Source organism: Hyperolius riggenbachi, chromosome 11 (genome assembly GCF_040937935.1).
Source record: "Hyperolius riggenbachi isolate aHypRig1 chromosome 11, aHypRig1.pri, whole genome shotgun sequence".
NCBI lineage: Eukaryota > Metazoa > Chordata > Amphibia > Anura > Hyperoliidae > Hyperolius > Hyperolius riggenbachi.
Genome location: NC_090656.1, coordinates 182,885,088 through 182,898,533, shown reverse-complemented (window position 1 = coordinate 182,898,533; position 13,446 = coordinate 182,885,088). Strand labels below are relative to the sequence as shown.

The 13,446-nt window shown below is 45.4% G+C and overlaps 1 protein-coding gene across 4 annotated transcripts in view; it reads left to right on the top strand.

Moving 5' to 3' along the window:
* NOD2 (nucleotide binding oligomerization domain containing 2) overlaps positions 1 to 13,446 on the top strand; it is a 216,183-nt gene that overhangs the window by 152,254 nt on the left and 50,483 nt on the right. For 3 of the 4 annotated variants that reach the window (XM_068261577.1, XM_068261576.1, XM_068261574.1), the window contains exon 2: positions 7,056 to 7,573. In XM_068261577.1, coding sequence (XP_068117678.1) covers positions 7,115 to 7,573 — 459 coding nt within the window. In that variant the 5' untranslated portion in view covers positions 7,056 to 7,114. Of the gene's footprint in view, positions 1 to 6,441; positions 6,548 to 7,055; positions 7,574 to 13,446 lie in introns of those variants that run through there. The other variant, XM_068261575.1, reaches the window with a different exon arrangement.

The following is a 13,446-nucleotide window of genomic DNA, read 5'->3' as shown; positions in this document are numbered from 1 at the left end:
TCAGAATCAGAATCAGAATCAGAATCACTTTATTTCGCCAAGTGCGACAGGCGCCGCACCCGGAATTATTTGTGGACACATGGCATATTGGCAATGACAAACAGTACGAATAACACTACACATAGTACAATTTATAAAGAGACATTTCAGCATGATTGGCAAGTGACAACAGTGCAAAGTAGCTCTGCGCGTAGTACAGTTTATAAGGAAACATTTCAACATATTGGCAAGTGACGACAGTGCAAGTACCCTACACATAGTACGATTTATAGAGAAACATTTCACCAGAGCAAAGACACATCTAGGGGGTTGTCCCCCTATGATGCAATGGTGTATACAGTCTTATGCAAAGATGACCAAAGAATACTGGTTAGTGCACTAGTGCCCCTAGGTGCTGAAGGGGCTTAGGAGATGACATTTGGGAGAGGGTCTGAGTTTAGGAGAGTGATCGCTTGAGGGAAGAAAGTGTTCCTACGCCTGGTAGTTTTGGTGTAGATGGACCTGTAGCGGCGTCCCGAGCGTAGGGGACTGAAGAAGTGATTGCCAGGGTGGGAGGGGTCGAGTGTAATTCTATTTGCCCTGGACCTCATTCTGGATGCATGGAGAAGGTCCAAGGGTGGCAGGGGCGACCCAATGATCTTCGCAGCCACATTGATGACTCTCTGGAGTTTGAGCCTGTCCTTTGCATTTGCCCCCGAGTACCAGACGATGATGGAGGAGCAAAGGACAGATTCAATGGTCGCCGTATAAAAACTGGTCAGTAGCTCCCTGGGCATTCCAAACTTCCTCAGTTGCCTCAGGCAGAACAGTCTCTGCTGGGCCTTCTTTTGGGTTGTAGAGGTATTTTCGTCCCATCTCAAGTTCTCCGTGATGGTGGTGCCCAGGAACCGTGCGCTATGTACCCTGGTGACTTCGGTACCATCTATGATGACCGGGCTGGGCGGTGGGGCGTTCCTTCGGAAGTCCACTATCAGTTCCACCGTTTTTGCTGCATTTAGAACAAGTTTGTTGTCTGAGCACCACCTGAGAATCCGCTTGATCTCGCTGTGGTATTCCAGCTCCGATTTTTCACCCATGAGTCCTACGATGGTGGTATCATCCGCAAACTTGATGACCTTGACGGTGTCCGCAGAGGAGGTGCAGCTGTTTGTGTACAGTGAGAAGAGCATCGGTGACAGCACACACCCTTGCGGGGCGCCTGTGTTTGTGGTTCTCGCACTGGAGGAGCAGTCTCCAAGTCTCACTAGCTGTGTCCTATTCGTAAGGAAGTCCTTGATCCAGGTGCAAAGGGTTGGGTCAACACCAAGCTGTTCCAGGTCGTCGTGCAGAATATTTGGGCAGATGGTGTTGAACGCGGAACTGAAGTCCAGGAGGAGGATCCTTGCGTAGGTCTTCGGTTTATCCAGGTGTTCAGTGATATGTGCAAGGCAGATGTTAATGGCGTCTTCCACAGACCGATTTGCCCTGTACGCAAATTGTAGAGGATCCAATAGGGTGGCAGTGTGGAGCTTCAGGTAGGAGAGAACTAGTCTCTCGAATGTCTTCATGATGATCGGGGTTAGGGCGACGGGTCTAAAGTTGTTTAGGTCCGTGACTCCTGGCTTCTTGGGGACCGGGATGATGTCAGCTCTTTTGAAACAGGAGGGAACTTTGCCCAGCTCCAGGGATCTGTTAAAGATGGGAGTGAGGACCGGGGCTAACTGGGCCGCACATGTTTTTAGACAGGATGGGGATATGCCGTCTGGGCCTGAGGCCTTCCTGGTGTTTAGCTTCCGGAGGTGCCGTAGTACGTCGGTCTCCTGGACTGTTACCTGTGTTGGGGGAGTATGGCTAACATGTAGAGGAGGGGAGGGGGGTGGATGCTTGGGTGAGGGTGTGGTCGTTTGATCTGCAGAGTGAGTGAGTTGTGCCTCGAACCTGCAATAGAATTTGTTGAGATCCTCAGCTAGTGCGGTGCTCGGAAGTATGTGTTGAGAGGGGGGCTTGAAGTTGGTGGCTGCCCTTAGGCCCTTCCAGACTTCCCGGACATTGTTGGACTGGAGGTTGCGACTCAGCTTATCGGAGTAGTCTCTCTTTGCCACCTTCAGCTCTCTTTTCAAGGTGTTTCTGGCCTCCCTGAAGCTCTCCGGTATTCCAGATTTGTGAGCTTCTTCTTTTTCCCTTCGGAGCCTGCGTAGCCTTCCGTTGAACCAGGGCTTGTTGTTCGGGAAGACCTTGACGGTTGTCGCTGGGATGCATGTCTCCTTGCAGAATCGGATGTAGGAGGTGACATTCTCTGACCATTCCTCCAGGCAGGGGGCTTCCAGGACTGACCAGTCAGTGCTGTCGAAGCAGGCCTGAAGTTGCCCCTTCGCCTCCTCTGTCCACTTCTTCACAGACTTGACTAGCGGCTTTGTGGTTTCAAGTTGTCTTCTGTATGTGGGGATCATGTGGATTAGGTGGTGATCAGAGCTGCCTAAGGCAGCTCGGCTAATGGCTTTGTACGCGTCTTTGAGGACCGTGTAACAGTGGTCCAGTGTGTTCTGGTTCCTGGTGGGGCAGGTGATGTGTTGTTTGTAGCGGGGCAGCTCTTGACGTAGGTTTGCCCTATTGAAATCCCCCAGTATGATGAAGAGAGAGTCTGGGAGGGATGTCTCCCACCTTGAGATGGCATCGCTGAGTGTGCCCAGTGCATTGCTGGTGTCAGCATCCGGGGGGATGTAGACGCCTGCCAGGACATAGGAGCTGAATTCCCTGGGGGAGTACTGAGGTCTGCAGTTAATCAGTAAGAGTTCAATGTCGGGGGAGCAGTTTTTCTGCAAGACGGTCGTGTTGGAGCACCAGGTGGAGTTGATGTAAAAACATACACCCCCGCCCTTCTTTTTCCCTGAGAGTGCATGGATGCGATCCGCCCGAAAGAGATCGAAGCCCGGTAGATGCAGGGAGTTGTCCGGGATGTTGTCATTCAGCCAAGTCTCGGTGAAGCAGAGTACCGGGGAGTTGCTTCCAAGCGTGGGTTTCCTGCCAAGCAATAGAAGCAGCTCGTCTAGCTTGTTCGGGAGGGAGCGAACGTTCGCTAGCAGGATGGATGGGATGGGTGACCGCAGTCCTTTCTTTTTAAGCCTTACTTGTGCGCCTGCCCTCCTCCCCCTAGGCCTGTATCTGGACCTTCGGGTCCACTGATCTAGATGGGCCAGGACTGTATCCCGCAAGGGGCAGTGCCTGGGCCTTGGACTCCCATACCAGGAGCTCGGCTCTGGTATAGGTGATGGTACTCTGGGATGGAAGGGAGTGCATCAGGGATATAGCGGTTCAGACACTGCACCGCAGAAGTATCAATGGCATCAACGAATCATTTACAGTACATGTCGTATGAGTTATGACAGTTTACAGTGGTGTATCATACAGGGGTGAGACATGTGTGAGCAGGGTAGAAAAGCCGCATCAGAAGGTCATCATGCAAGTGATTGCTAGAGGTCATACCCAGCAGTTATAAGATAACAGATCGTCTTTACAAGTCCGTTTTTAAAAGACCATGTGGGGGCAGCTTCCGGCTAGTGACATTCCATATGTAGCAGTCCGTGCCGGGTGCAGTGGCAGGCTGGTTGGAACAGTCCATGCATAGCAGATAAAGGCTGGTTGGAACAGTCCATGCATAGCAGATAATGTCACAGGCTAGTAGCAATCCTTATTGAAAACAGCTAGTATCACAGGCTAGTAGCAATCCTTATTGAAAACAGTCCATACACAGCAGTTATGAGGTACCGTCATCTATAAAAGCCCATATGGGTGGGGGGGCAGCTGCAGGTTGGTGACAGTCCATATGTAGCAATCCGTGTGGGGAGCAGTGGTAGGCTAATAAGCGCAGGCTAGTAGCAGTCCATATAACAGTCAGAAACACAGGCTTATATCAGTCTATATGAGACAGTCAATACATAGCAGCAGTTAGATCTAGAATTAATGCAGAGAAATTACTCACGCAGAGTCCGGTGGTGGAGCGGGCCGGGGTTCCGCGGAGTGCACTGATTGCCCAAAGCTTGTGTTATTTAGGGTGTTGATGTCATTAGACCACACCCCTTCTCATTACAGAGATGCACATCACCTAATATGCTTAATTGGTAGTAGGCTTTCGAGCCTATACAGCTTGGAGTAAGACAACATGCATAAAGAGGTTGATGTGGTCAAAATACTAATTTGCCTAATAATTCTGCACTCCCTGTACTGTAGATATGGGAATTATTTCTAATCTGAAATCAGGATAATTAAACATAAAAGTGGGCATCCTGAATAAAGAGTTCCTCTTTAACTAATGCAAAGTTCCAGCATAGTACAAATGTGGGTGATTATATCCATATGGTTTGGAGCTCTATGTACATACAGGCCTGTTGGCTAGAAGTGTTTCAAATAATTAATAGCAGGCCCAGATCTACCTCACGGGAGCCTACAGGAACAGATGTCCTGGCACCCTAGACTTAGCCCTCCATGAACCTACAAACCCCCCTGAACTAGCCCAGATGTCACTTCTCCCTTACTTCCCTTGCCCGTCATCGGTAGCTACAGGTACCCCCAAGTATTAAGTAGCCAAACATACTCTTACTATTAAGTAGCTAGAGGTGCCCCTGACTGAAGCAAGATCTTGTCCGTGGAATGCCAAGAGCCAGGCGTGTAACCTCTCATTTACACTTTCATAGGGAAGGAGGGAGGGAGGCCCTTGAGGAGGGGAGTGAGCCGCCTTTCCATCAACAGACGCCTGTAGACACATGCCTACAGTGCCTTATGGTAATTCTGGCCCTGATTAATAGGGTTACCTCTCTCCCATTACATTGTTCTCCAATGACCTTTTTATTCTTTACCTCAGATAAAATACTCCCAGATCAATATACTAAAATACTCATCAAAGTATTATGCTGCTATGTCTGCAGAAAAATAATCATAATAAAATGGAAAGCAGCAAATGTGTGAATTAGGTCGGTTAATAACGCCGTACCTCTTTATAAATTAACTTATTTCAACAGAAACTCATTTGAAAAATTTGAAAAGATTTGGTCGGTTTGGTTATCAAATATGGATAACGTACCCTAGGGTCCTGGTTAATATCATTAGGTGGGGGATTCCGTATCTTGTACTTTCTTGCTCTTTTTTTCTTATTACTCTACATTTTAACCCCCTTGCCATTCCAATTGTGTCGGCAAGGGGGCGGCGCAGCACTTTAAAAAAAATTTTTTTTTTAAATTCATGTAGCTAGCCTAGTGCTAGCTACATGATAGCCGCTGATAAGCGTCATCTCCCTACCTACACCGATCGCCGCCGGCGCTCTCTGAAAGCAGGAAATCCCGTTCAGAACGGGATTTCCTGCTGGGCTTCCCCCGTCGCCATGGCGACGGGGCGGGATGACGTCACCGATCGTCGGGACGTCAGAGGGAATCCCGATCCACCCCTCAGCGCTGCTTGGCACTGATTGGCCAGGCTGCGCAAGGGGTTTGGAGGGGGGGGCGTCGTGTTGCGGCGGGTAGCGGCGAATCGGCGGAGAGCGGCGGCGATCAAAATATGCACGCAGCTAGCAAAGTGCTAGCTGCATGCAATAAAAAAAATTTGTGAAAATCGGCCCAGCGGGGCCTGAGAAATACTCCTGCGCAGGTTACCCCGAGCTGAGCTCGGGATAACCGACAAGGAGGTTAATACATAAAACATACTGTTATAAAATAACATGAAGACTGTGAGTTATATAATTCAACCACAAGACATATAACCTTTATATGACACTTTACTCCCGGCAGACTCAGGCATGGAACCCACTACAATGCGCTATCACAATTGTTAGCGATTTGTGGTAGCGTTTTGCAAGCGATTTTGGGAGGATTTCTCTACTCCTTTACAATTCATTAGAATGGAATTGCTCCCAAAATGCTGCATGTCCTGCGATTGCGATTTCCTTAATCGCAATCGCTCTAGCGGAATCTGCCCCATCCATCTACATTGGCAGAGTGTTTAGGGAAATCGCTAGAGATTGAAAGCGCTCCCTATACGCTAAAAATAAATGGTCTAGTGGGTTCCAGGCCCCAAAGCGCTTCAGAGTTGCAGCCACTTAGGGCACACTCCCTGGGTGTGCAGGAGCATTAGGGAGCCTTGCTTAAAGACTTTCTACTGTTTTATATAACGGATTGAGCTCAGATTTTAACCCTGGTCAAAGGCTAAAAACCTACATCAAAGGCAGCACACTTAACTAGTATGGTATGTTATGTAACTCCAACCACAGAAAGGAGACAGAGAACAATATACAGCAGAGTCCCCAGTATCCGGCACCATCGGGCACTGCCAGATGCCGGATACATGTGCTTGCTGGTTGCTAGAGCAACCAGCCTAAAACGCACAAAAACCTCTGCCCTAACTACTTACCGAGCCTCCAGCGATGTCTAACAGCCTTCCTACAGCACCTAGCGGGTTCCTACCAGCTTTCTGGCTTCTGCACTGGGTCAGGTGGCACACTGACTTGCGTGCATGAATGCTGGAAGCCACTAAGAGACTGCTAGTTGCTGCGGAAAGGCTGCTAGATGTCGCTGGAGGCTCGGTAAGTAGTTAGGGGGGGAGGTTTTGTGCATTTTAGGCTGGTTGCTCTAGCAACCAGCAAGCACATGTATCCTGCATCTGGCAATGCCTGATGGTGCTGGATACTGAGGACTCTGCTGTAGCTCTAGCTAAGTATTTTAAAAGCCTCAAAACCCACCCAAAACTAAGTCCCCATTATCCCTCAGGCATGCCGGTTAGTTGAGACTTACATATTACGGGGACTTTGCTGTAGTACAGACTACTTTATTACAGTCTGTATATGATATTGAAATACAATCAACTGTTCTGGTGAGGGTTGATGATGGTTGCAGATAATTTATATATATATATTTATATATATATATTTATATATATATATATATATATATATATATATATATATATATATATATATATATATATATATATATATATATATATATATATTCTTTAAATATACATTATACATATAAAACTTTTCAATCTTTTACTTTAACTTGGGCGCTTATTTCCTGTTTATTTGTTTGCAGAGGATTGTTCTGCCTTTGATATTAGCATCCATGATACCTCTTGATAATGAGAATGTGGAATGTGCCCACTGAAAACTGTCCAAGCGAAGAGGGAATACCTAGTCTCTACATTGGCCAGAGGTTCTGTGGATAAATATGAATGCTTGCTTGATGAGCTGCTTTCCCAAGATGTCCTCAACTGGGAAGAATATCAAATATGCACACTTGTGGGACAACCTTTGTCCTCTTTGGTTAGAAGCCTCCTGGACAACATTACATGCAAAGGAGAAGCTTACTGCAGAACCTTCTTAGATGTTTTTAACAGAATTGAGACTTCACCATGTGATGAACCATCCCAATTACGGGCCTTCCGTGATCCACTCGAACCTTCTCATTATCTGCATACTGAACGGCCAAGGATTGTGCCAAAAATTCGTAACTACGTAAGTGCCATTTCCCAGCAACTTTTGAAGCATGGCTACGTTTCAGATCCTGATATTGATGACATACAACTGCCTATCTATTCACCCTCTCAGCAGGTAAGTAGTGATTCTAAATTTTTGCATTTTTTGGGGCTAAGTTGATATTTTGTGGGGCAGAATATTGGCTAAGTGGATAACACTCTTGCCTTGCCGATGTAGGGTTTTTGATCAAAATTAAATAATGGACACAGGCCTCTACATTTGTTCTTGACCCTTGGTTTTAAAGATAAAGTACAGTACAAACTGACCACCATGGAAAACAGGCAAGCAGGATATTTTGAAGGCAAGACGATAGCAGATTCCTTGTTCCTGTCACTTTGAAGCCTCAGACTTGAGGAACAGGAATAGAGTCTGAGGATGGCTTCATAGCAGAAAGCTTACTCCTTTTCTTCTTAGTTAGCCAATAAATGTTATCATCCTTATTCAAAACTTGGGACAGGGAAAAATTATATATATTTACATACCTTAGGTTTAGAAAGGGAAAAAGGAGTAAAAATAAAAAAAAAAAACCTACATATATCAAATTCTTCATTATGTTGTGTTGCCAAAATAATGTGAATTCCACACAAAATGACCACAGGTTTGTTTTGCAATATCTTCTCTGTATAGAAATTCCAATTCTAGAGGAACTCCGGTGAAAATAATGTAATAAAAAAAGGCTTCATTTTTACAGTACTTATGTATAAATGATGTAGTCAGTGTTTGCTTATTGTAAAAACTTTCTTCTTCCTGATTTACCTTCTGACATTCATCACATGGTGACATTTTTACTGCTGGCCGGTGATGTCACTGGAAGGAGATGCTTCTTGCTTTTTTGGCAGTTGTAAACAGCTGTTATTTCCTACAATGCAACAAGGCTCCCCCAGTGTGATGTCAGTACCTCAGTGCTGTGAGGCGCTGACATAATTTGTGGGAGGGGTTTTACCACAAAATCAGCCATACAGAGCCCCCTGATGATCCGTCTGGGAAAAGGAATAGAGTTCTCATGGGAAAGGGGGTATCAGCTACTGATTGGGGTGAAGTTCAATTCTTGGTTACGGTTTCTCTTTAAATATTGCCCCGTCCCCCCCCCCCCCCCCCCCCCCCCCCAATTTTTTTTTTTTTTCGAAATTGGACTTGTAGTTCATGAGAAAATCAATTTTAAAAATTCAAAGAAAAAATGGCTTTTAAACTTGTATAAGCAGGTACAGGAAGGCAGGGGTGACACAGAGGGGGACACTAGAGTCACAGGGGGGCACAGAGGAGGTACAGGGGACAGAGATAGCACATTGTTCCAACTTTCAGATTCAGGTTAAGAACGAACCTACAGTCCCTATCTCGTTTGTTAACCAGGGACTACCTGTATTTACCATATCTACTATATCTACCATATCTATAGGGACCAAGAACAAAGGTGCTGTGATTACTGTGATTTATCCAATCACAGTAATCACTGGGCAGATATAAGCTCTGATGGCCTGTAAATGCACAATCATTGATAGGCATAAATTGCCCCACTTGTCAGGCTTTCAGTGACACCATGACCCCACAGTAAACGCACTCATGGATGCAGGCTGGCTTTTACTGCATGACAGCTCCCGGCCCTCTTCCTACGTAAAGGGAGCCGTCAAACTGCCTAAACTAGTTAAAATGATAGCCCATCCTCCTAGAGCAGGCGAATAGAAAACAATGGCAAATTTACATGCTTAATGCACACAGTACAACCAATGCATGCGCTGAGTACCGTACATAACATGGGCTCTGCTATATGTCCCCCACACATTACGTTCCTAGCGTGGACGCTGGTAAAATTTACTTGTGCTGTGTGTCAATTGTACCATTATTTTGTGACTCACCGCCAATGTTTTACATACCTATTCCAGAGAAATTCCCAATGGAAAGTTCACGCATGTGTCTCGGGATCTATTCACGAAAAACTTGCAACTTTATAGAGCATAGATGTATGTCCCAGAGCTGGTGACCATCCATATCTTCTTGCTGTGCACATAGCCACCCCATCCGCCTATACTCACTGCTACGTGGTCAGCTCTACACCAGTTTGTTATCATAATGAGCCACTGCTGTAGCTACACTGATGCCCACAGTTTCACATAAAGGCTAATCCCTATTTGTCAACAGGCTGTGGCACTCCTATCAGGCAGTATCTGTGTGACACATTATGAATGGCTGTGCTTTCTGTTTCAATATATTTTTATTTGAGAACCAGTGTGTCAGCAATAACATTTCATACAATATCATAACAGTCTCTGATTACATACATGTAACATGACAATGCTTTGACAATTATATGAGTTGGCTACGTTCTGGTTCTCAGGATATAAAATTTTTAACAATATTCTATGCAGTAACAGCAGGTGTACATTTTCATGCTTGTAGTCAAGTAGCACTAACTATCAAAAAGAATAAGTGAACTTTAGTCTGATTGCAGTACACACTAGCAGAACCTGACGAAGTTTTGATAGTCGGTTGTTATGTTGCCTCTTTAACGTATCAGGACTTAGGGATATAAACATCTTATTTCAGTTGTATAGGATAACAACCCAAGCTTGTATTTGGGTAAATGAAGCCATTAGTACCATGGTCCCCATTGGTTTGGGGTTTTTTCCCTGGGAGCAACTCTTTAACCATAGGGGTTACCCAGTCTATGGTGGGGCTTTCTTACTGTCTATAGGATGAGATGTTAATTGGTTTGCAGGGCGTACTGTTAGTGTTTCGTTGCCCCTGGAGGCTAGTTGTTCTGATTCTCTGTCCCTCAAAAGAGGCTTCAGCTCATAATCCTCTTATAGACCTCAAAACTCTGGAAGTCATACCAGACAGCCCAAGTTTTTGAAATTTTGTGGGCCTGATCATGTGCGATCATCACAATCTCCTCTAAGTCTTTCACCCTATTTAGTCTCTGGAACCACATTTTGAGGGTGGGGTGGTGGTCGATCCCCAATGTAAGGGGATTAGGGCTCTAGCCGAGTTAATCATGTGTGGTAAAATTGATTTCTTGTATGACGGGGGGGATAGAGTGGAGTTGTGTAGAAAGTAGGTGTCTGGTGAAAAGTTTACTGGGAGCCCAGATACTTCTGTGACAATTTTATGTACCTCAGTCCAGAATGTGTCCAGTAAGGGACAGCTGCATGCAATGTGCAGGAGGTTTCCTGGACAGTTTCCACATCTCCAACAAGCCTCTGGGGCTTCTGGATAAAATTTGTGGATAAGGAATGGGGTTTTGTACCACAAAGTTTGAAACTTGAAGTTCTGTTCTTTAGCATTTGTATTTCTAGCTGACTTATGGGTGTTGATAAATACTGTGGTCCATTGGTCGTCAGTCAGTGGGGTGGGGAGAAGGGAGTCCCATTTTTTTTTAAAAGGGAGAACTGTACAAGGTTTACTGTCCCTCAGAAGGGAATAGGTCCAAGACAGCATATGAGCTCTTGGGGTTCTCTCCAAACACTTCTTATCAAATGTTGTAGGTGAGGTAAGCGCTTTGCTTTTTACTTGCGGTGATAAGATGTAGTGCCTGATCTGGAAATATACCCAATTTGGTAGTTTCTCGCTCTTTTCCGGGTGTTCAATTTCTAATAGAGTTTTGACTCCTAGAGGGTCCGTGAAGTGTAAAATTCTGGGGGTGTCTTTTTTGCTCCAAGATAGGAGAAATCTGGATGAGTCCCCGGGCCCAAATTCTGGGTTGCCCGTCATAGGTGACATAGGGCCAGGTGATTGAGATATGTGAGAGCTAGCAATACATTTTTGGAAAATTTTATGTGTAGCACGAATCAGGGGATGACTAATACGAAGCTGGTTGAATGCCTTGGTAGGAACCCACGCTAACCCCGCCAGAGAGGCCCCACAAGTCACCTGTTCAATATATGTCCAGTCTTTACATGAAACCGAAGCTGTCCAGTCTGTGACCCTGAGTAGGTGTGCTGCACTGAAATATAGCTTTAGGTTTGGGACACCTGCCCCTCCCAGATCATGTGGTAGAGTCAATATTTCGTCTCTTATCCTTGTTCTTTTATTTGCCCAGATAAACTTATCAATAGAAATTTGTAAGTTTTTCAAAAAATTAGGTGGCACCTCCACTGGAGCCGCTTGGAACAGATAAAGAAGTTTTGGCAAAATAGTCATTTTAGCAACAGCCATTCTGCCAAACCAAGATAAACCTCTCAAAGCAATCCAATTCTGCATATCTGCCCTGATCTTTGCCTCAACAGGTAGGTAATTAAGTTGGAAGAGTTTGTTCAGATCCACTGGGATTTTAATCCCTAGGTAGGAAATGGCGTTTTTTTCCCATCGGAAGGGGAATTTTGTCATGCAGTCCTCCACCTCTGACTGTCTTAGGGTCACCCCCATAGCCCATGATTTTCCGTAATTTATTTTTAGGTTAGAGATCTCCCCAAATTCTTGGAGTGCTCCCATTAAGGCTGGTAGGGTGTGCTTGGGTTTGGTTAAAAAGAACATGTCGTCTGCGAAAGCAGCTACTTTGAAAGTTCTGTTGCCTATTTCAACTCCCTTAATTTCTTCATTGTTGCGGGCTTGGATTAGGAAAGGCTCTAGGGTAAGGATGTAGATCAGGGGGGACAGCGGACATCCCTGCCTAGTGCCATTGGATATGTTGAAATGACTAGATAGGATTCCGTTTGTTTTGACACATGCAGAGGGGTTGGAGTAGAGAATTTTTACCCATGCCATGAGTGCAGGGCCCAGTCCCAGTGAAGCTAGCACCTCTTCGATGTATTCCCATCTTACTCTGTCAAATGCTTTCTCGGCGTCCGTGGAGAGGAAAAACCCCTCCACGGAACGCCGAGAGAGCCAGCTATGGATCCCTATTGCTTTTGTTGTGTTGTCCCTCCCCTCCCTTCCCGGGACAAATCCCACCTGGTCTGGGTGTATAATATTGGGCAACAGTGGCGAAATCCTGTTAGCCAGGATCTTTGCAAAAATTTTTGCGTCATTGTTTAGGAGAGATATAGGGCGATAGCTTGCACATGAGGTGGGGTCTTTACCCTCTTTATGAATAATGGTGATATGGGCTTCTAAAAATTGTTTGGAAGGGGTGGAGCTAGAGGTTATTCCGTTCATAGCTTTAACAAAGAAAGGAGCCAGTTCCTTTGCAAAAGCCTTGTAATAGGCTGTGATAAGGCCATCTGGGCCAGGGCTTTTACCTAGCTTGAGGTGTTTTACAGTCTGTAGGAATTCAGATATGCTTATGGGTAGTTCCAGGTCATCTATAGCTGATTTGTCTAGGGTTTTTAGGCCCCACTTTTCTAGGTATTTAAGTATTTTATCCTTTCTAATTGTTTGCTCTTGTGGTGTGGTAGGTGAAGGCTGTAGGTTGTAAAGCTCCATATAGTATTGTCGAAATGTTTCTGCGATTTCCTGATTTGTATGATGCAGCACACCTTTTTGGTCTTTTACCGCTGTTATTTGCTGTCTGGCCCTTCTTTTTTTAAGTCTTCTTGCAAGCTGTGTTCCTATCCTATTGCTCCATTCATAGAATGAGGCCTCTGAGTATAACAAGATGCTTTTTGCCTTTCTTTCAAGTAGTGATTTTAGTTCTGATCTGAGAGAGGACAGTGCTTCCAAGGTTTTTGATTCCATAGAGTGTTTATGGACAGATTCGAGGGCTGCTATTTTTTGTGTAAAGGATTCCAGCTGGAAAAGGTGTTCCTTTTTTTTCCTTGCCCCTATTTTAATCAGTTCCCCCCGGATTACGGGTTTGTGGGCCTCCCAAACAGTCAGAGGTGAAGTTTCCCCAGTAGCATTAAATCTGAAGTAGTCAACTAAGGACTTTTTGATCATTTCCATAGTTTCTAAGTCTTTGAGTAGTTCTGGGTTGAGCCTCCAGTTAAACTGTCTGTCCCTATGTAGGGGGAAAGTTAGGGCAACATACACCATGGCATGATCTGAGAAGCCCATGGTTCCAATTCCAGCGTCCCGAA